This window comes from Vicugna pacos, chromosome 29 (assembly GCF_048564905.1).
Source record: "Vicugna pacos chromosome 29, VicPac4, whole genome shotgun sequence".
Classification (NCBI taxonomy): Eukaryota; Metazoa; Chordata; class Mammalia; order Artiodactyla; family Camelidae; genus Vicugna; species Vicugna pacos.
The window spans coordinates 17,197,487-17,222,079 of NC_133015.1; the positions used below are offsets into that span (position 1 = coordinate 17,197,487).

The following is a 24,593-nucleotide window of genomic DNA, read 5'->3' on the forward strand; positions in this document are numbered from 1 at the left end:
ACTTTTGCATATGGTCTCTTACCTCAGGGAAGATCACTTGCTAGCAGCTCATATACTACTAGTGATAGGTTTCTGGGAATTGTACTGACATGACATGTTAGCTACTAAATGCAAAGTTTGTAACAGTATTATTTTATGTAGTTAAATAACCACTACTAATAACTGACTGCTAATGAACATTTCTCTAAAAAATTTAGACCTCACTAATAACTAATCTTTAAGTATGAAAAGAACTTGTTACTTCTGTCTTTAATTATGCTTTGGTCAATGTGACAATATCATAAAGTGTTTATTTCAGAATATCAAACCATTTTGTCATTTTTCAACAGGAATTTTAATTGGCCCATATTTAAAATACTGCAGAGCAGATTTTGAGAGTTTCATGGTTCTCAAAAACAAGGTTTCCATATTAAGATTTTCATAAAAGCCTTTGCAAAATCGGATTAAACTCCACTCATCTTAATATGAGTTTAAAATGATCTTTTATAACAGTAGTAGTAAAATACATACTCTAAGTTAGGGTAGATATAGCCTACATTTCAAGGTTATAAAATTTAAGAAAATTGTATAACCTCAAGGCTCTTCACAATGTAAGAAATTTTTCACACCAGAGCTATTCACTTGAAAACATACCATAGTAGAATGTTTACTTAAGAAATAACAAAAGGGGAGCTTTATCACCAATGTAAAATTTATAGTTAATTGTAAGTTCTGCCATTCTTAATAATTCTTTGAGATGCTTAATGTTTCAATTCATATTTATTTAATGATACTTAAATCGTGGGAATTTTAACGTTTGTTCCAAAATAGCAGAAATTGTAAAAATTGTGAATTATTGGAGAAAATGACATTACTTGTATATCTGACATTTAATTTTTTAAATTATGGAGTCTACATGCTTTTGTAGTATAATATTACTACAATGATTATTCTCTTGTAAAAGAAAAGGAAAACTAGTAAAAAAAAGTTTTAGTTGATGTTATCTGCTTGTGAGTATCAATTACTTAGTATTTAAAATTTTAAGGTATTGCCTACTTTTCTTTAGGATGCACAAATCCCTTCCTGAGCCTTTATGCCTGTGGTAGAGCAATAAAAGAATAAAAAGGTTGTCAGTATTTTCAGATTTATTTGACTGAGAATTAGTGCCAAGAGCTGGAGAGTCTACTTTTTGGAGAGAAATGTTATTTAGAATATGTAAAAATAAGTGTAAGAGTGTAAATATTTAGAAAAGATTAAATAGCAAGTGCTTTAATTGCTAAATAAAATAGTATAGATGTTACATCATCCCTAAGGCACTGGCTGTTATCCGTTATTTTCTGATTTTGTGATTGCTGTATAATATTTGAGTAATAAATAATTGGTAATAGTGTATTATACCCGTGTTCTACAATACCCCTAACTGTATAGTATGTGAAGTTCTATATGAGTAATAAAACTATAAGTTAATTGATACTGATTTCCCCCTCAGCTTCTCCACATTAGCTTTTAAATTTTTATTCTTTAGTTTCCTGGAATTATACCTTAATATTATAACGCATGAAAATGCAGTTCAACTTTACAAAGGAATTCTTAGTGTAACAAAGTTTTTTTTAAAAACTTCCTTCAGTGGGATATCATACAGGAACAGTGATTTCTCCCCTTAATGCAGATTTCAATGCAAATGAAATGGACCCAATTAGAAAAGGATAAGCAAAATTTCCTTAGATATATTACATAATTGGGTCATGTGATGCTTACTGAATATTTAAAGACAAAGACGTTCTAATAAAGAGAGAACTTGTTTCTGTGCTGTTTTTTAAAAAATGCTGCTGAGAGAGAATGATGAACTATAGAAAATAGTACTAAATTACATGGGTATAGCTTAGCAATCAACACGACTGATACTTTTAAGTTTTAATGTATATACTTAATGTCTATTTTGTTAGAATAGATCGTTTAACTTAGTGGCCAGAGAGTAGCCTCAGACTTAATAGATCTGAGTCCTGTCACCCTGCTTACTATGTCACCATGTGACACTTTCCTCTCTGGGAAGATAATGACATCTACTCGTGGGGCGATGATTAAATCAGTTAACACATATCAGATGATTAGAACAATGCTTGACATACAGTAAACCCTAAAATGTTTGCTATTATTGTTATTATACATCAAAGTAATTCAGTAGAGCTCAGTTGCCATGTTAAGTGGGATAACTCATACATAGGGCATATTATTTAAATAATTCATTTTGTTGTATTAAAACTTGCTTTATTTGTGCTATATAATTTATGAGCTAAAAACTGAATGGATGTATGTTCAAATATTTATGCAAGAGCTTTATGACCACATGCAACATTGAAAATCTGGAGAACTGAGTTTGTGCTCTGCAGCTAACTTATTCTGTGACCTAAGGCAAGTCATGGAGCCTTTCAAGACCTCCATTTCTACTATGACTTGTTTCACAGTTGTTACTCTCTTGTTCTGACCACGTCATCATGGTCTCACTTGCTGAAGGCATAGTGCTGATGGGACAAATGACATGGGTATGAGCCCCAAGTAAACGACATAATTAGGTTTGCTTTGTGATTTGGCTGCACTTGTCCCAGACTCGGACTTGAGGTCTTGTACATGCATGTCACTGGTCACATATAGTTTGGAGCTCTTAAAACCTTCAGTGAGTAAGACAAACATCCTATTATGACAGCTCAGTATGAATTTCATTTTTATTAACTGGCTTTTTCAGACCCCAGTAGCTGCAATTCTAACTGCATAGTTGATTGTTTCTAATCATTAAAAATGTATATAGAAAAACTGAAGTAAGCCTTTAATTGATTTCCTGAACTGTATATGGTATACTGAGGTGAAAAACTTACGGGCTCTTCAAACTCATACTCTTTCGTCATTGGAACTAAACTTATCTTTGGTGCATTTATCATACCACATAATTCTTTATCTAAAAACATAAATAGTGTGAGAATCTGGGGGGATTATTCCTGTTTGTCAGTTCTATGTACAGAAAGAAACATGGATAGTATGAGGCCTACCTATATAAAACAATGATATTTTTATATTTGATTTATGTGATCAACATATTATACTCAAATCCTTCATTCATTTAAAACTATTAAGCACTGGTCAAATGCCAAGCTTCTGTTGTGGGAACTGGGGAGACCACTCTAAATGAGACAAATTCCATGTGGCTCTTAGAGCTTACATCCCAATGATGGAGATAGAAACACACACAAGTATAAGAACTATCATTTAGTGACCCTTTCCCTATATCCATGCAATAGGCAAAACACAACATGCAATAATTAGTTTAACCCTCAAAACAACTCTGTGGTTGGGTACCATAATTTTCTTCATCTTTCAGGAAACAGAAGTAATAACAGATTGGCAGTAGGAAGTGAATTCCATTTTTGGACATGCTGAGTTTTGGGTGTTTAGTGCTTCCAGCAGGAGAGAAATGGAATTCAGGAGAGGGGTGCAGGTTGGAAATAAAGATTTGTGAATCATAGGATATGACTGTAATCATAGGAGTGGATGTGATTGCCTGGAAAGAGAGTGTAGAGTGAGAAGAGAGCTAAAAATGCAATTTTAGGGAATGCCAACATTTTTAAGGTGCAGGCAGAAGCAAAGGCTTGCAAAGGAATTTGAGGGATGGAAATCATGGACATTATGTCACAGAAAACAAGGGATGAAAATTTCAAATAAAAGGAAGTAATGAAGTAAAATGCTATATATAGAAAGTTCAGGTAAAACGAAGATTGATTTCCTTCTTCAAGTGTCCATTGGATTTAACAGGGTTTGGTGACTTTTACGGTCACAATTTCCATGGCTTGGTTGTGCTAAAGGTTAGATAATTGGGTAGTGAAGTCAAGACACCTTTGAGAAGTCTGACTGAAAGAGAAGAAGAGAAGACAGCAGATACAGGGTTATGGGAGGGATGGATGGATGAATATATTCCATGGATCACTATTTTCAACCCTGCTGGAGCCAATATCCCCCTTTTATAACAATGTATTCCAGTCTATTTATACCCTACTAAAATAAAATTCATAAATAACTTACAATTTAAAAAAAATCAATGTAATGCTCTAACTAAAATATGGAGGAGAAACATAAGCGATTTATAATAAAATCCCCCTCAAGCATAACTAAGCCAACTGACATTTATACGCAGATCACCATGAACTCAATAGTAACAAATACACATATCGGTGGGTGGTATTAGTGTCTTGAAATCTTGAGCTATGTTACCTTCAGTGATGTGATTTTCTAAAACAGGGAAACGACTCTTGGTCAAGTCTGAACAAAATAATATACAATCTTCACCTGGTTTACACAGTAGTTGTCTTTCCGAAAATATTCAATGTATTCTAAAACAGTGCAAAACCAACACTTGTGCACTTGTTTTTTTTAAGTAAAAAGGAGTTGGTTCTAGGCTTAAATAATTATCATCAGGTTTCTCACTTACATTACTGTCTGGATGAACTTTGAATGGAACTCAATGTTATTCTTCCTTGTGCAGGACTAAGATCAAAAGTCTTATGTTCCTAGACCTGGCACTGTAAATGGCAGGAATGACCTTCAATAACCACAGATTCCCCTAAAATTTTCCAGATTCACTGTTCCCTTTGGAAATGTCTCAGTGTGCTAGGCCAGAGGAGAAGAGGAGGCTGAAAAAAAGATTTTTTTCCCTAGTAAAGTCGAAGGTGATTAAATTGAGAATAGAGGTAGAAAACGTAGGATTTAAGAGGAGAAGCACACACATTCATATCTTGGCAGATGTCATGTTTCCCACAAATGAGTGATAATCCTGCTTTAAGAATTTTGTGGTATGCAGGTAAATTCATTCTTTTTCAATGCCCTGAATACCCTCTCCCTTAACTTGGAGTTCCTATCTTTCATTTTAAACCCTCAGTTAGTAAGGCTAAACTTTGGACATTATGAGAGATTACTTTTTGAAGAGAAAGGCCTATTTTCATTATGACAGGCCAACATTATTTCTGACAGGCCAACATGAACATTTCAGAAAAGGTTATTAGTTTCTTATTCCTATTATTGTGTTACTGCTGCTATAACAAGTTACCACAAACGTAGGGGCTTAAAATAACACAAACATTATTCTAAGGTTCTGGAGGTCAGAAGTGCAAACAAGATCTCCCTGGACTACGATCAAGGTGTCAACAGGGCTGTGTTATTTCCTGGAGCCTCTAGAGGAGAATCTGTTTTCTTGCCTCTCTAGCTCCTGGAGGCTGCCTGCATTCTTTGGCTCACGACCCCTTCTCCTTCATTTTCAAATTTAACAGTATAGCATCCTGGATCTCTCTCAGACTCTTCTGCTTCCGGCTGTCACTCTTAGGGACTCTTGTGATTACGTTAGGTCCACTTAGATATTCCAAACTCACCATGTTGAGAACCTTAATTTAATCACATCTGCAAAGTCCCTTTTGCCATTAAGGTAGTATATTCATAGGTTCTGGGGGTTAGGATGTGGACATATTTGGGAGGGGCATTATTCTATCTACCACAAAAGGGTAGAGCAAAGAATACTGGGTTGAAATAGGAACACTTTAAAATATTTTTTTTCTCTTACAGTTTTTTTTTCTCCCTTTGCAGCTCTGCCACCCTTATTTTGCCTTTAAAAGCCAAACTAAGACTTCTATAGCTTCTTATGTTAGTATGGTTTCTATGTATAATTTCCATCATATCTAAAATAGCACCCTAAATGTAAAAGAAGAAATTAGCAAAATATATTGGTGGTGGAAGAGAGAGGTTGGCCCATAAATTTATGTAGTCAAGATAAGAGTTCTAAAGCTGATTTTGGTTTTCATACTGAATACATAATATATGGTTTCATTATTTCTGCCAAAGCATATTTCTTTAGCATTATCAATATTGAGACAAGCTTATATATACCATATTTGTGCTATTTCCTTCTAGGATTTTCAGCAACTTTTAGAGTTTAGCATCAACTAATATTTTTTAATTAAAAGAGAAACATAGAAATTGATGCTTCAAAATAAATCAGTACAAAGATATATATGGTAAAAAGTTAAAGCCTGCCCGGCTCCCAACTCATTTCTTTCTCCAAAGTAAAACAGTGCTCCACAGTTTGGTGTGTATTCCATAGATCATTTTCTAGACTATTAGACACACAACCACATACAAACAGACCCTGACTTTCTGTTTATGTAAAAGACATCACACAAATCATACAGTTCTGCTGCTAGCGCTCTGCACTACACCATGCTATCTCTACACTACAGCTACACTATACTTACAGTTGAATACTCACAGATACTAAGGTAGTAGAGTGAGAGGTTGGGTTCTAATTCAAATATTGGTTCTGCCACTGTAGGCCCTTGGACAAGTTAACCTTTTGGTGCCCAAGTTTCTTCATTTATAACGTAGATGAAAATAATGGTACTCACCTCACAGAGCTGCTACAATTATAGAAGTTTTGAATATTACCTGAGACTAATGCATGTGAAGCACCTAGAAAGGTCTAGTAATATAATAGCTATTTACTGGCATTGCCTTAATAGTACACTATTTTTCCTGGCTATATAATTGTTCTTTCCTGCTGATGAACCATTTAAACTAGTTTTAAAATATGAATTTGTTCAAATTGGGTTTCTAATGGAATACACTACTATAAGATTTGAAGCACATCTTTTTTGCTTGTATTGAATTACATTCTAAAGCTAAATTTTTGTCAAAGGCTGCACACATATATATGCCTTGTGCTCTGTATTGCTTTCCAAAAGGGTTATACCAGTTTCAATACTAACATCAAGGAATTATTCAAACTTTGTTGGCAGGATTTAGAAAAATTTTGCTATCTTAAGAGTCATAAAATGGTATTTCAACTCTACTTTAATTTGTACTTTTTGTGTCCTTGTGAGCATAAATATTTATTCGTGTACTTATTTATGTTTGCCTTTTTTCATTCATTCTACAGTTATTGCATTTATTGAGCATCTAGGTGTATCACTATTCTAGGGACTGGAGCTCGAGCAATACATAGAACAAAAAATCTACTTAAGGGAATGATTGATACAGCTCTATTAAAACTATAGTCTATTAGGTACTATATTAAACCAGCATAAACTTTTCAAACTAACATTAGCAAACCTTGGGGGTATTTGGCCTTTGCCCGAAGAGAAGTAGGTGTACCCATGTGAAGGATGAGCATGATGCAGCTTCTATCCATTTACATAATAATAATGAGGCAATTTACTTAAAGATTTAGGATAAGAAAGTAAATTAATACATAATTAAAAATCATTTTATAATTAAAAATGTGAATATACCTGTCATGGAATAGAAAGAAAACTTTAAGTTTTTAAAATAAGACGGTTTTCAAAGAAACTTCCAGCACTTGTCCCCAATCCCTGTCTCCTTTTGGCATTCATTCCCCTATACGTCTGTGGAAAGACTTGAGAAGCATTAATAAACTATTTAAAACTAACTCAGGGGTTGAGGAGTAAATGCGTAACAAGAAAAAGAATTTTCCTTGTGTTTTCGGTGTTTGTTGATTACAACTAAAGCCACTACAAACATTTGTTTCCCAAAGTGGCGATTCTATTTGCATTTCTACCAGCAATGTATGAAAGTTATATTTGCTCAGCATCCTCATCCTCACCAACACTTGTACAGTCAGTCTCCCTGCCCAACCCCGCCATTCTAACAGCTGTATAGTAGTATCTCACTGTGGCTTTACTTTGCATTTCTCTAATGATTAATGATGTGGTGCATCTTTTCACGCTACTTTTACTTGCCATTTGTATACCTTTTTTGGTAACGTGTCTGTTGACCCATTTTTTATTCCTTTTTTCCTCATTATTGCTTTGAGAGTTCTTTATAGACTATGAATAAAAAATTTTTATTAAATATGTTTTGATTTCAAACCCACCAAGTATCAGGTTATAATATACTTGAGGATGTATATTCAAATGATTGTGAACCACTTTAATTCCACGCTTTGTCTTTTTATAACTAATTTAAATTAATTTGCAATGTGAACTTTTTGAGGAATTATGTTTTTCTCTACCTCTAAAATGAGGGGGATTAAATTTGCTGTCAAAATCTAAAACACTGTCTTTAAGCTCTAAAAAGGTATTCTGAATAAAACTGACTATAGCCTAAAAAATATAGCAGAAACGCTATTTCCTGTTAGGAAGTAAATAAGCAGAGTAATGTACGACTCAAGAGTAAATAAGAAAATACTGTTTTCAAATGACATTACTTTCTAAATTAGGGTTTGGTTTTTTTTTTTTTAAGTGAACTAGCAACACAGTACGGAATGATTTGAAAGAACAGCTGTTTTACCTTCCCAGAACCCATACCTTGAGAAAAAGGAACTATAAAAAAGGCAGATGTTTTAAGTTTTGGAAGTAGTGCATGCAAGCTCCTCTGAATTCACATTTACACCTGCATCTCTGATTTGCAAAAACTGATGCGTAAAATTTCAAAATAGCAAAATGTAAGTTTGTTACAATATTAACATGTGGTTTTGTGCTCTATGCAGCAGAGCATGTTACTCTGCAAATTTAGATCCTTGGCCATTTCTAATCGTACTGTACTGTTACTTTAATGCTACCTGAAGCGAGCAGTTCATAGTTATCAGGCTTGAAACCACCAGAGTAGTTGTAACTGCTACAAGCTCCCCCGGTGCAGTTTCCCCCTCCCGTCGCTCCCACGAAGGAAGGTCACCTTCTACAGTTGACTACCGTACTCATCAATCTGAGTGAAACTCCCAGTCCGCTCCTGTCCTGTATTCTTCTCCTGATCAGGATTCCTTCACCTCTCACAGCATTTATTTCCCTCAGAGCCAAGTAGGAGATTAAGCCCTTTGGAGACCAGCTGCAGACTCGGATTCTCTTTTCTGTTCCAAGCATGTGTCCAGCTAAAAACTTTTTTCACCTGTCACACTCCTGCTCATTCTTAACATTCGGCTTTCTGCTAGAGTCTTCGGTAGTCCAGGAGCTATGATGTCTGGGTAAAAACAGCTCGCCTTTTTGCTTAAACAATAACAGGCCGCGCAAATTTATGAATAGATTTGTCTCAAGTCCGAAGACCTCCCCTCCTAACTCGTGAGGCGAGATGCACCAGAGGAGTGAGGAATCTTAGTCGAGAGAAGGCTGGGGACACACGCTCCGGCGGGACGCCCAACACTGTCCGCCACCCCGGGAAATCTGGGCTTCCGCTGCCCCTTCCGGACACGCCTCTCGGCGAGCCTGGAACTCGCTTTCCCAAGAGGCTCCGAGCGGCCCTCGGCGCCCCGCCCCCTCGCAGTGCGACACTGGGCGCGCTCTGGATCCTGTCACAGCGAGCCCCGCGAGCCCCGCCTGCGGCCCCACCCCCTGGCTCCCAGCTCCTTCCCGACTCCCGCGAGTTCCAGTCCCGGCTTCCAGCTCCCCAGCCCCGCCCTCAGTCGCGCGCGCTCTCCCCGCCCCGCCCCCGTTCCCCCGCGTGCGGTCGCCACAGCCAATGGGGTTCGGGGCCGCGTGCGCAGATTCAAACGGCGGCTCTGGAGGGAGGCTGGGCGCGAGATTCGGCGGTGCGGACAAAACCCTGCAGGAGGCTACGAGCCCTGCAGAGCTGCTCGCTGCGGGGAGAGGGCGGGGGTCTGCGCCTGCGGCGGAGCCGCGCTGGGACGGCGGCGAGGAGGCTGAGAGGCGGCGGGAGGGGCCGGCTAAGGGCGGGAGCGCGCCTGCTGACATGTCGGGGGCATCCCTGACCGGGCCGGGCCGGGGCTAAGAGCGGCGCTGCGAGCCAGGGCTGTCGCGGTCCGCCCCTCCGTCCCTCCGTCCTGACCTGCCGGGGACGTGCGTTCCGCACTCGGCCGCCTCGGAGAGGGAGCGAGGGAAGCGGCGGGAGGGTCGGGGAGGAGCATTCTCCTGAGGCTGGAGGAGGCTGAGCTGCGTCCCCGCCCAGCCCGCGCCTATGCGGTACTTGAAGGATGGCGAAGAGGTCGCGCAGGTGGGTGACATCCCTTTCGCCGAGGCCTGTCGGCCCCGTCTCTACTCTGAGTCTCTTTCCTTTCCCGCTGCTTCCCCGCCAGGCCCTCCCGCGCCGGGGCCGAAGTTTCCCTTCCCGCTGCTCCACGGCCGCTTCGGCCCTCTGGCCGGAGCGCAGCCGTGACTGTGGAGAGATGGGGACCAGTGTATTTAAGACCCAGAAAGTGAGTAACAAACGCCCAGGTGGGTCCTTTGAGTCGATTCCCCCCACAGCGCACATCCAGGCACCCAGTCTCTCATAGCCGCTTCTCGGTGGAAGTTTCTTGGCAGGTAAGTCCGTGCGCTTTCAGGGAATTCGCTTCGCGGATGAAAGTGGTAGTGTCCTGCCTGGACGACCAGAAAACAGTGTCCAGAGGGTCCAGTTTCCCCAGAATTACGGGACCGGTTAAAAATAGGAGTTCTGAGATCAAGCTGGGTGGGGACCCCCCCCCCCGCCATCTTTGCTACCTTGAAAGGTATGGAAATCCTCTAAGGAATAGCTGAGGAGAGAGGACCCTTTTACTGTTTTTTTGTAATTACGCAACCCATGTTCTCAAACTTACGTATATGTATATATTTAAATATCTTCTGCTGAGAAGGTGTCACACTGTTACCACCAGTAGCTTTATCTTAAAATAAAACAATGTGTTTGATTCACTTAACATGATGGGCCCTGAGTGGACCTAAGTGTCACACACAGGTAGGGCACGTTTTTTGTTGGAAAAGCTTGCTAGGATGAATTGATGCATCTCATTTTTATTTATATGCCAGTACTGTAGCTGCTCCTAAATTGTGTGTAGTAATCACTTAGATAACAAGAAACTAGGGTGTCTTTTGTCAGTATTATTAAATAAGCCTGAAAAAGATGTTTGACAGGATTTCCAAATGATTGGATTTATCTAGATCCACAACCTCAAAAGTCTTAACTAGAAGTGTACTTCCCAAGTTGAAATTTAGTGCTTGATTCATTCACTGCAAATTTCTGTTAAAAATTAGCAATAACTACACATATTTGTTGCTTTATTCATTTATTAAGCATCTTCTGTGTGTAAGATATTTTTGCACAAATCAGCATAGAATATAATTAAGTCCTAGTTAGATTTGTAGCAACCACAGAATAGATCAGACTCTTGAGGTGGAACAAATGTACACACACCCGCACACGCGCACCTCTCTAGAAGAGGGTTTTCAGCCTTGGCATTGTTAAGATTTTGGGTCAGATTTGTATTTGTATTGTGAGGGGTAGGGGCAGGTGCCATCCTGTGCTTTGTAGGATGTCTGGCAGCATCCCTAGCCACCAGGTGGATGGCAGTAACACCCCACTTCCCCCAGATGTGACAGTCAAAAACGTCTCCAGACATTACCAAATGGGCAAAATCACCCAGGTGAGAATCACTGCTCTGGAACGTCCAGGGCCCAATTAACTTCTCAGTCTTCAGAAAAGATAGCTATTAAAAGCTCCTGTAACTATAATTACAGAGGTATTGGTTTAGGCTTTTTCTTTTGAATTTTTAAATATACTTTCATTAAGCAAGGTGTCAAGTCAGTATGTCAACTCAATAACAGAAGTTTGTTTATATTCAGTGTGTGGCATTATCTACTTACCAATACTGTCAATCTTATTTGAAGAAGTTTCTTGGCCAATGCTGTCATCAGCAGTTAATTATGGTTAGACATGGATGCTTGAATGTCAGAACCCTGCCTTCTCCTAGCCGGCTTTCTATCTGTTCATAATTTGTATGCTTCATAATAATGGGCTAAGAAAGAAGAAATGATTTAATGATTAATTTGCCTGAGTAAGTTAATGATTAATTTGCCTGGATAAGTTATTTTGTTTTATTGACAATACTGTGAGCTTTGAGATCTAAACATTAATTATACTGTTGCCTTTTATTCCTGTCAGCTGTATAAATTAATTGAAGTGTATTATAGAATGGTTGAAAGAGTCTGGAGTAATTAAATGTGGTGGAGTGAAGCCATACTCCCTATGGGAGTATACAGCTAGAGGATGTGGTGAGAAATTATCTCTGAATGGTGTATTTCTTAGGGTCTTCACATCTGAATGTGTTTTGTGCTTTAAATTATATTTCTTGTGTATGTAAATATGACTTATTTGTCTTAGGAAATAATAGACTGTGAAATATTTTGAAGGATGAATAATTATTTATTTAGCAAACTCTAGTCTCATGCCTTTGGCTAAATATCTTAATAATAAATATGAACCTCATTTATAGTTGAGTGAGAAAGGACATAATTCAGTCACTTTAAGATCACCACTATACAACCATTTAAGTGTTGAATTGAAAACTATACTTTGCTATATAGAAGTTTTGCATAAGACTACAAGCATAAATCCTGTAATATACATTTCCTATATAATCTGAAAAAAAAAAGGAATAAAAAACTGTTACCTCAGGTTGAAACTACTGAAGGATGTTAGCTCTTGTGATCTTTGTTTAAGGTGTCTGTAGTGTCTCTGGTCTATATTTACATAAAGGAAAAGGTATATTTAGTGTTGCAACTTTAAATAGTTTTAGATCCCACTGGGGGTTTTAATGATATAATTTACAGGCAGTACTAAAATTGATATATCTGTTATTAACATGTATTTGATTTCTAAGCATATTTATGTATTAAATAATTAATTTTAGGTTTTAAAATCTAGTTCCACCCTTAAAAGTAAACTTTAAAAAAAGTCATTTAGAAGTTAGAAGGCATATGTAAGTAGTAACAGATTCAGGTGCTTGCACTTGTGATGAATGGTGACTGCACTAAACTGGAATGATAAAAGCCAACTCTTGAAAGATGTTTTTCAGTGAGATATGTGTGTGCATAGGAAGCAGTTTTACTGTGTTGTTTCTAGCAAGACAGGTGTAGGTAAAAGAATACTGAAATAGGAGAACTGATTTTTAAATCAGCTTTGTCTTTAACTAGCAATATTGTTTTGGGAAAGCAAGTAAACGCTATATCCCAGTTTTCTGTCTGTTAATATAAGGAGTTTGGATTTTGTGGTCTGTAAGGTGACTTCTAGCTTTAATATATTTCCTGTTTTGAACTCTTGTAGTCATCTTTCCTCGTTTAAAAATATTCACACACTAATGGAATAAAATAGAAATGTTTTTGCATTGTTTTTGTTTATGGATATCTGGGTAGAACTCCCTTTGGTATTTATTTCATTATTGCTATTAATGGTCAAATGAGATCAATTTGTTTTACTGTAATGATGTTAGTTTGCAGTCCAGATTTGGAAATAAAATATTCATGTATGCAGTACATCCTATTAACCACTGGGTGGCCTGATTTCACTTTATTAAGTCAAACTGGTAAATTTTCATACCTTGTATTTGATTGAACTTAGAAAAGCAGTTATCCTGTCAAGACAGTATAATAAAGATGTATTTTTTGACTATGATAAAAAATTCAGACTTGGTGCAGTTTGATTTAAAATACCAAGTTGAAGTTATTACAGCAAATTTTATAGAATTACTGATATTTCTCTAATTTCAAGCCAGTAGTTTCTTTTCAAATAAAATGTTTTTTTAAATTTCAAATTCTTCATTTGGCTACCTTACTTTACTCTTTTTATGTGGAATAATTGGTGTACTTTAAAATCGAAGTTCTTTTGAATGTTTTGTATTAATATCACCAAGTGTGAATAGTTTGTGTATTATTTCAAAGGGAAAGTTATGACTAGCACATCCTATTAGCTTACACCCCAGCGTAGAATAACTCTTAACCATTTTCCTGGCCTAGTGAGTCATATTATTTGTGTGTGTGTGCATGTGTGCTTCATTTTGCTGTTTCATAATCACCCTAATCGCTTGTTTAGTCATAATCTACAAAAGCCTTTCCATTGAATATAGCACTTAGGTTATATATTGGAAAGTTATAGAATAAATATTTTCTTTGACTTAAAAAATAAAGCTGACAGAATGATTCTGGAAACTAAGTCTTGGATGGAGATTCAGAGACCAAATTCTTCTACTTTTGCTTTGTGGCTGGAGAAGTAATTTCATCTATTTTTACTGTCTTCTAGATTAGTCACCCTAGCTAGAAATGGTTTATCTATTTAGTCAGTAGAAAGTTGATTTTATTTAACTATTAGATATTACCAGCACTGATTGCTACAATACAGAAATACTAAAAGACACAAAAAGCAGAAAAATAAATCAAAATTTTAAAAAATGAAGCAGATGAAACAATTTGTTTTGATGGTGTCCAGCCATTATTAAGCAATGGGACTTTTTCATTGTTAAATGGTGAAAGTAGAATATTGGTGAAGTTATTTGTGGAATTTCATCTCTTCCCCCTTTTCTTGGCAAATTGTAGGCATTCTTAGGCATCTTGATGTAGTAGCTAGTGATAAGTTTCTGGGCTCTTCTTCTATCATACTTCCATGAAAGTTTTATCATCCTTTCAACAATTACTTAAATAAAATAGAAATAATGCTAAAACTAAGAAGTAGCTAGGTAGATAGATTCTAGGAAAGTCCCAGTGGTAGAGAGGTGGATTCTAAGAATTCTACTTTAATCCTCCCTCACACTAACCCACTCAAAAAACCCAGCTTCCTGAACATGATGACCATGTTGATGCAAAACAGAGAATGAAACTTCTTGTAGAAATAGAAATTTCTCACAAATCAAGTTTGTGGTTAAAAAATAAGGCAGACTTTTAAAGTTAAAATGAACACGTTTTCAGGAAGATTACCCCTTGGAAACTAGTCTTTTGGACTCATATCTTTAACTTAAAATATTTTGATAAGAACCTTAAGGTCAATTTTTGTACAGATATGATGTAGATATTTTTGTGAATACTCAAAAGATTTATATGGGTGAATCCCCAAATTAAAAGTTGTTTTCAAATAACCTAATTTTTAAAGCAGTCTCAAGTATGCTGTTGTGGAAGCTGTTGGGATCTGAGGGGAGGGAAGAAAAGAGGGGAACCTGTAAAAGCACAACTGAGGACTGTTTGGGATGGCAGAAAGTGATAATGTTGCTGGGAACAGTTGTAGGAAAGATTAGGCAATATTAGTAAACAACTCAAAAAACCCTTCTGTACTGAATATCTTTTTGTTTGTTTCAGCAGTTTATGCTTCTTAAAATTCTACCACTTGGAGGTGCATTTGGATTTTGAAAGTCCTTATTAAATAAATGGGAATGCCTTTCACCTCCTCTTAGAAATATTTTCATTTGTTAAAAAAAAAGTTTCCTTTATCATAGCCACTAGAAATCAGCTGTATTGAGGGAGGTGGAAGTTTTGATTAGGAAGGAGTGAAGTAATTTTGGAATGCAGAGTACTTGGAGGAGGTGAAAGAGTAAGAAAGATCATTCATTAATTTTACAAGTGAGTGGCAGGTACTGTGCTGATGCAGAGAGGTGAATGTGTTAGACATGGTCTTTGCACTCCTGAGCTTACCATTTGGTTGGGAAGGTTGGCAAGTCACTAGCATTAAGAAGCATGGGTAGGTGCCGTGAGTGTGTACAGTGGACAGCAAGCTTCAGCATGGTGTTTTATCTCATTAACTAGCCTTCTTAAAAATTTATGAAGTCATTGGATCCTGAACCATCCCCAGTTTAACAATTTAATCTTGACTAATCATTGGTATTTCTGATAGCTGAAGATGGCTGCAAATAACAGGTATTTCTTTAATTAAACCTGTGCTTTTATTTTCAGCATAGTTTAACAAAACAAGTATATATGGAAGTAACTGGCAGATTATTGTTACAAATAGACATGGACCATAGTGGGGAAAGCACTGAAATACTGAAGTGCGTTGAACTAAAGAAGCAGACAGATATCACAGATGGGGGAGTGGTGGATTTTGATGTCTTATTTGGTCGGATAAGAATAATTTTGGTCCAATGGAATTGACAAATCAAGAGAAATTAGAAGTTCCTGCAAAGGATCTGTAAACAGATCCAAGCCTTCATTTTCCACAATGTCTGGTACTTAGAAAGTTTAAATAAATATTAGCTCATGTTATTTTCAGATGTTGATAACTTTATTCAGTCCTCTGACTATTCAGAATCCTCTAATTCAGTTTATCACAAAGGCCTGCTTTCTTCTCTGGGGCTTTGTGCTCTCATGACTTTAACTGTTCTCTGTATGCTGGTGATGTGCCCAGTCATCTTCTAGATCTGCTTCACCCAAAAGGAGAGTCACTAGCCAGCCACATGTGGCTATTGAACTCTTGAAATGTGGCTAGTCTGAGTTACTGTGTACTTTTTATTTTATTTTAATTTTTTATTTATTTAAAAAATTCTACTGGTTAGCTCTGTGGCTAGGAAGACAGCGTGTTGTTCCTGGATTTGTTCTCTCAACTTCGTCTTTTACTTAATCTTTTTCTCTTTTGCCTTTGGCACGCTCCTCCCTCCTGGGCAATGCCACACCAGATTTTGAAGACTTAAGACAAAAGGAATGTAAAAAAAAAATTGTGATTATGTTGATTATGTGTTGAAATGGTAATTTTAAAATATATTGGGTTAAATATCATTTATTGTTGAAATTAATTTCACCTGTTCCTGTTTTTGAAAATGTGGCTGCTAAGAAATTACGTATGTGTCTTGCATGATATTTCTGTTGGGCAGTGCTGTTCTAGGTATATCCACCTGTATATTTCTCAGGTGACCTGAAATCAGTCCAGGCTGCTTACTCCGCAGTCCCTTCTCCCTCCCAAAGTTATGTTTCTCCTTCTATTCCTCATCTCAGTGGATAGCTCTGTTTATGCTCCCGAAGTCAGAAATTTTGGAGTCATCCTTGATTCCTGCTCCCATGTCTCATATACAGCAGTTGCAAGTTCCTTGTTTCTGCCTTTTTCATATCACTCGGTTTTATATGCTGCTTTTTATTGCCACTATCATGACCCTAGTTGATTTATTCTTTCACGGTTTCTTGATTTTTGTCACATTTAGATCTCTTCTCCTCAAGGATATAAGAAGTAGGATTCTACTCTATTATAGTACTATTGTGTTTTCATTTTTTAAATGTAAAATATTTGCTTCATCTGAATTTTTTTATGTTAAAGTAGAACTTAAGCTTCATTTTTTAAAATGGTGACCCAGTATCTTACCCTTTATTGAAAATTTCCTCTTTACCCCGCTGATTGATCTGATGCTATTATGATTTACCAAATTCCTATACGGGTTTTGTTTTTTTCCTGAATGTTCTGTTCCATTGATTTGAGTATCTGCTCATGTGCGAGTACCATTTTGTTTTATTTATTGTTTCTCTACAGTATATTTTGATATTGGATAGTGCTAATTCTCCTATTATTATTTTTTGGAACTTTTTTTGGCTGTTGCTGCTTATTTATTTTTCCACATGAACTATAGAATCAGCTTGTCTCAGTTCCTCTGAAAATCTATTTGTATTTTTATTTGTTTAGTCTAAATTTATGAATTAATTTAAGGAGAATGGACATCTATAATATTGTTTTCCTATCTAAGAATGTGATCTAAATGTTTTTCCATTTGTTGTTCTGTGTCTCACAATAATCTTTTGTTGCTTACTATACCTTGATCTTGTATATTCAAATTATTTCTACATATTTTAACTTTTTTTGTTGGTAGTGTTGTAAATGGCTTATTTCTTACATTACATCTTTGACGTGTTTTGTAATTTACCAATACCATTGCCAGGCCTTCATAATTTCATACTTGGGTTATTGTGAAATACTGCTAATTGGCCTTCCTTCTTCCATCTGTGCATAATCCTGCTAGTGATTTTTCTGAAACACAGGACATCAGTCTTTCACTCCCTTGCTTAAATTCCTTTAATTCTTTAGGTTAAAGGTCAAATAAAGAACAAAGGTCAGACTTCTTTGCATGACATAAAGGTTATCGCTTGGCCCCTGGTGGCATATCTAGCTTCATCCCTCTTGTGTCATTAAGAACTATAGCTTCTCTCCATTGTCTGACTCTTAATTTTTTTGTACTTTGAATAATCTCATTAGATATATGTCTGCTAGTCTGAGTGGCTTCTTCAGTCATAACTGTGTATACAGACTCAGTGATTGAATTCACAAATTTAAATAAAATTCTTGATTTCACAATTGTGGTTTTTTTCAGTGAGGATGAGGATGATGACCTTCAATACGCTGATCATGATTATGAAGTACCGCAACAAAAAGGGTTGAAGAAACTCTGGAACAGAGTAAAATGGACAAGAGACGAGGTACTTATGTGATAAGGTCTACTAATTTCATACTTGTATTTATTGATTAATAATATATATTAAAGATATTTAAAAGCAAAACATGAGGAAAGTTATCCATCAGCTAACCTGCACATTATTTTTCTTTAACCAGACGTGAATAGTGGGTTGATGTTGAGACTGACAGAAACAGTTTAGTAGATGGGAGAACTTGCATTTTAATGGCTTCAGTCCTTCTGAAAATGGCCATCTTCATATGATATGAAGAATTAAAGAGTTATCCATATTTAGGGATGGGGAATAGGGAGGGAGAAAGCTTTCTAATTTCATACCTATTTTAATAGGATGATAAGTTAAAGAAGTTGGTTGAACAACATGGAACTGATGATTGGACTCTAATTGCTAGTCATCTTCAAGTAAGTGAAACATTATCTTATATTGCTAATGTGAATGATTTATGCCATGGGGTTAAATTTGCTGTTTTTTAAAAATGTGCCTGCATTATTTTAGATTTAGGTTTCCTTCCTAAAAACATCTCTTTCGTTCTGATCTTCCTATAGTCTGATTTTCTGTTAATTAGTTTATCCAGGGATCTAAAAGTTTACTAATTTAGAACAAAAATGATACTTAGTTTGGGTAGGGCTTTATAAATATTTGCTAATAAGTGTTAAAACATTTTGAGAGAAGTTAAATATGTTGAAATATTTTGGTAGCTAATCAGTAAAATCAAAAAAAGCTGTGTTTTTGTGAGAACTAGAAGTAATGTATAGGATATTTGGCACAGTTCCTGAAATTTTGAAGGTATTCAGTAAATGGAGGCTAAATTAGAACGGTGATTTACGTTAGCTCTATCAGTTTAACATCAGTGGTATAACAGCAAATGAAGTGAACAGGGAAGTGGTACAAGGACATACAGGAACAGCCTGATTATTTTGAAAAATTGATAATCTCAAAATGGATCAGCGATTATGTACAGAAGCCATAAATGAAGAAACTCTGAATGAAAGTAAGTCTACTAGGCACAAGGACAGAGACACTGGTAAACGAAGTATTTGAATCTGTCCCTTTATATGCCTCTAAAATATCTGTAATACGTATATGAACTAACAGCTTTGTAAATCACTAATGAAAAGTTAAGTGTTATTACTATTATCCTTGTAACACGTAGGAGTTACTAGGCCATGAACTGACTAAAATTAGGCGACATTTATTAATCATTTTTGGAATTTGAGATGTTTCTACATAAGGTTTCATCCTGGGAAATTCATTTTCCTTTTGAACTTCAAACCTAAGTAATTTAACTGGTATGTAATGCACATCTTTCTAGATATATTTAATTTTTTCTTGACAACTTGGAGGTCATCATTTATAAACATCCTTTAAATACCATGCAGTAGTCTAGTAATACTTTTCAGGGTTTTTTAAAATTATATAGAGCTATATGCTGCTATGTTATATGAATCTAGACTGATGTGCTGTTTAAGTTCGTATGTCTGCTTTGTATAGTTGTCTGTTTGCTCCCTTTTATTCATCAGTCATTACTTTATGGCAGTATCTGTTATACCTTTGCTTTTTCCTGTGTTATAAGGCACAGTGTAGAGATACATGATTTAATTTCAAATATATATTGTTTTTATTTATAGTCTAAGCATTGCTTACAACTTTAATTAAAAATGAATTGGAACACAGGCATGTGAAATAAATATTACATTTTTAAAGAATGCTGTTGAATGCATTATTCTTGAAAACTTTCTTCTTAAGGTTGTGAGACGTAAGTTTGGGCTGACTTGCTTTCTGGAAGGCAGTTGTTCAATAACAAAATCTTCTAAATTCTTTCAGAATCGTTCTGATTTCCAGTGCCAGCATCGATGGCAGAAAGTTTTAAATCCAGAATTGATAAAGGGTCCCTGGACGAAAGAAGAAGATCAGAGGGTAACATGTTCATATTCTTTATTTTCATTGTGTAGATGGACTAGCTTTTTTCTCCCTAATACGTTGTTGTTTATCATATAAACATGTTTAAATCACTTTGATTTGTTCTCTGAATGCTGCTTGCGTAAGAATTGGAATTTGAGTATCTTGTGATGTAGTTTTTTTGGAATTGAGTCAAACCAAGTAATATATATAGCCTTTACTGTCTGAGTTTGGTTTGCAGAAGGAAAATACTATTAGCTTAATCACCTTGTTTAGAGATTAGGTTAGCAACATTTAGGGTATAGTTTCTTGTTGAAAATTGACTTAGCATTTTAAAAACAGAATTTAATTTTATTCTTATTTTATCTAATAATGTGATATGTAAGGAAGTCATTCTTAACTTTCCCTCTTGACCTATAATGAGCCCCCAAATAAGACAGATACCAGAGCATCAAATTTCCAAAGTGCTGGATGACTCAGAAACCAAGGTTATTCTTTGTGTTATGAAAGTCTGAGAATGGGAGAACTGCTGTCCTCTGCTAAGAACTGTCCTTTAGTTCATGCTGTTTATGGCATAAATGTTGTTAATGTAGTTGGGAAATTAGAGCACTCTTACTGCTACTCAAAGCAAAGAAAAAAAGTTGTTTCACGAGGCTCAGACTGATCTGATTTACTCAGTGGCAAATGATAAGTTTTAAAAATGTGTGGTCTGTATCCTTTCAGCTTGAGAAAGGAAAAAATGAAAAGACAGTAACTGTAGATCCTTCCTGCTTCCAAAATGAATTATTTGGCTTTCAGCTGAAGCTTTTTTAATCAAAGACATAAGGGCAGAAAATGCTCAAGTCTCAACCTTTCTACTGTTACTTCAAATTAATTTTGTATGAAACAATTTAATTTACAGGTCACTTTTATTAGCATCATGTATTTTGGATGAGTTTGGGATCAATTTTTTTTTTGCTATTACACAGATACAAAATTGTATTTAATAACATGAGCATTTTCTTTTTAAACCTTGGAGAGTAATTACCTTATTTTTTCAGTACACAAGATCACATGGGGCATTGGCGTAACTCATTGTCAAATATCTTATGCTTTCATGGTAACACACTACAAATTTTAATATAATACATATTTATTGAGTACCTTGGTATCAAGTTTTGAACTTGTCCAATGCTGAAGCAGTATTTATTAGTACATAGTTTTTTTAAGTTACAGTTGTGGTTTGGATTTAATGCATTAAAAATAGTATACTTGAGTTATGTTTTAAAGTTCTGTCAATGCAGTGCTTTTTAAAAGTTGTTTTATGATTATGTGTTAGTTTCAGATGTACAACATATTGTAGACTTACATTTCGCAATGTATACAATAAGTCTAGTTAATATGCGTCCCCGTACATACTTACACATTTTTTTTCTTGTGATGAGAACTTTTAAGATCTACTCTTCTACATCTATCAAAATTCATCAAATTGTACATCTGAAATATGTGTAGTTTACAGGAATTACAGCACAATAAAGGTGTTTAAAAAATAAATAAACTCTATGGTGCTAAACAAACAAAAATCTACTCCCTAAGTAACTTTCAAATGTGCAATACAGTATTATTAGCCTTAGTCACTATGCTGTACATTACATCCCCATGCCGTATTTATTTTTAAAAAGGTTATGCTTTTTTTAAACATTGTTTTTCTATTTCTTAGGTTATTGAATTAGTTCAGAAATATGGGCCAAAAAGATGGTCTTTAATTGCAAAACATTTAAAAGGAAGAATAGGCAAGCAGTGTAGAGAAAGATGGCATAATCATCTGAATCCTGAAGTAAAGAAATCTTCCTGGACAGAAGAGGAGGACAGGATTATCTATGAGGCACATAAGCGGTTGGGAAATCGTTGGGCAGAAATTGCCAAATTACTTCCTGGAAGGTACTTATAAATATATATACATTTTTCTGTATTTAATCTTGATCTTTATTATGTTACTATTAAATATATTTGTAAGTGCCGCCATGACTTTTATTTTATTTATAATTAAAATTTAGACTGCATAATACAAGCAACCCTTTGCAATATTTGTAATAAATTTGTAATAAGGGATAGAATTAATTTTACTGAAATATTTTATAGCAGTAATTTGTGCAATAAAATGATGGACCTTTAGATTATATGAACATTTAATGCACTCCCAAAATCATGTTTACATATTGGTTCCATTTGAAGCAACCTTCTTTGCACAACAAATTCAGTTGGAGTGAAATCACAGTTGAAAAGATTTCTTTCGTATTGGATTCTATACATAAGACCGGAGAATCGATACACTGGCAGCAATAAAATGTGATGAAAGTGCAGCAGAGAAAATTTAATTCTTAATTAATTATGATATGACTCAGATCATGGGAGTAGTGTATATATACACATGTGGCTAAAATATAGAACTTCCCTCAGGGGCAGTGACATGCTAAGTACAGGGTGCACTGCAGTGAGTCAGATGTTTCCTAACAGTCTGCAGTGCAGTAGACCAACAGGTTTGGGAAAATCCATACCTCAGCTAGAAGGTATGCAGTTGTTTTTTATTATTGCAATCTCTGTGTAGTATTTCACAATTTATAAAATGCTTTTGCATGTATTTTAAAAATATTTTTTCTTTATGTGCTTGTGAAATATGCAGAACAAACATTGCTATCTTTGTGTTATAGATAAGAAAATTAAAGCATAGTGTTAAGTTTTTCATCCAAGTTACTCAACCTGGTCTAGGAACTTTTGATGTTTTCAATCTTATGCATCTTTTTAACTGACCATAGAACCTAGTTTAGTGCTTAGCAGGATGTAGGTTCTCAGTAAATGTGCATTGTTTTGAAATGTATGCTGTAAGTAGCTGTAGGTTGAAGATTTACATTTTACAAGGTGAACTTCAGTAAAAGGGGAGCCAGTGAATTTCTTCCATAGGTATTTTGTTGTAAGGAGTGAAAAAGAATACTGGGATTCTGGAATTTGTGGTTTGCTTTTTATGACCATGTTTGATCCTGGCTTTAAGGCTTCTGTCCTTGCTATGCCCTTTATCTGGAATGCTCTTTTTTTCTCTCCTAATATGGCTGGTTCATTCTCATCATTCAGATCTTAGCTTCACTGTCACCTTACAGAGGACTTCCTAGACCACCTAATCAAAATTACCCCAGTTACTCACTTTTCTTATCCTACTTTAAATGATCTGCATTGCACTATTTTTCTTATAATTTATTTTTGTCTTCTTTTCTCCTTCCCTGCTGCCACACTTCCAGTGAGAATGTAAACCCCATGTAAGCAGGGACTTTGTCTTATTCACTGCTATAGCTCCAGTGTTTAGAGCTGTGTGTGACACACATACAGTTTATTTTTTGAGTTAAAAAGTATCTAATTTCACCAGTTGTTAAAATGTATTTTAAGTACCTTGTATACTTTATACAGTGTTAAAATGTATGGAATCCTCTGTTTCTTTTTAAACATACACTTACATTTCTTAGGACTGATAATTCTATCAAAAACCATTGGAATTCTACTATGCGAAGAAAAGTGGAGCAGGAGGGCTACTTACAAGATGGAATAAAATCAGAACGATCTTCATCTAAACTTCAACACAAACCTTGTGCGGCTATGGACCATTTGCAAACCCAGAATCAGTTTTACATACCTGTTCAGGCACATATTTTTAATACTTTTATTATTTAAAAAATTCCTTTACTTGCTGTATGGGAAGATGTTTAGTTTCTTAATAGGACAAATACAACATATATTAAGGGAAAAGACATGTCAATTTCCAAACCAAAAAAATATGCCATAACTAGCTGATGAAGCATTAGTGGAAGTTTATCTCTACTTGTTTTGATTGATAAATATTTGGGGGAACAAACGTATTAAAATACTTCCATTTATATATAATTTTTACATTATCTGGTTAAGAAACTTAGTATGTATATTTCCTAATACCATCATTGAATTTTCATGATTCAAAGCTAATGGTCATTTGTGCTTTAATATCTATTGTAGTTTCTTTTTAAAGAATATTTTGTGTAATTGCAGTATTGCTTATCTCTAAGAGGTAAGGGTATATAAAATGGTTTAAAGGAGAAAATAGTCTGAAATCATTCAAGCCGTCCTTTTGAGGACTGTGGTAAATAATTGGTTTTCTGATGGCATTCAGCCTTGCTTTTCCCTTATCACTCAACTGACTGAATGACTTCAGCCTTTGTTTAGATAGGTTAATTGGAGATTACCCATGTTCATCATAGGGCAGGCTTTATTTTCCTTACATTTTCCTACCTGGAAGAAATTAGTTTAGGAGTTTTCATAAGATTTGTTTTACATTTTCCTGTCTGCTTGTCTGTCATGCCATTTTTCATGTTAAGCAGTTCTTGACTCTTGTCACATAAAATGTAAAGATGAGGTCAGGATTTAATAGTGTCTACTGAAAGATAAAATTTGGCTAGGTATTAAAAATCTGTGCTTAGTATGCCTCAGATTTTATTTTATTCCATTAAATGGACATTATTTTTTTTAGATATAATTTTAAAT

The 24,593-nt window shown here is 35.6% G+C and overlaps 1 protein-coding gene across 2 annotated transcripts in view; it reads left to right on the forward strand.

The window, feature by feature from the left end:
- The first annotated feature begins 9,582 nt into the window (after nucleotides 1–9,582).
- Nucleotides 9,583–24,593, forward strand: part of MYBL1 (MYB proto-oncogene like 1) — a 32,356-nt gene continuing 17,345 nt past the window's right edge. For both annotated transcript variants that reach the window (XM_006204700.4, XM_006204701.4), the window contains exons 1-6: nucleotides 9,583–9,969; nucleotides 18,053–18,158; nucleotides 18,482–18,553; nucleotides 19,977–20,069; nucleotides 21,751–21,971; nucleotides 23,546–23,720. In XM_006204700.4, the coding sequence (XP_006204762.1) occupies nucleotides 9,950–9,969; nucleotides 18,053–18,158; nucleotides 18,482–18,553; nucleotides 19,977–20,069; nucleotides 21,751–21,971; nucleotides 23,546–23,720 (687 nt within the window). In that variant the 5' untranslated portion in view covers nucleotides 9,583–9,949. The remainder of the gene's footprint in view (nucleotides 9,970–18,052; nucleotides 18,159–18,481; nucleotides 18,554–19,976; nucleotides 20,070–21,750; nucleotides 21,972–23,545; nucleotides 23,721–24,593) is intronic.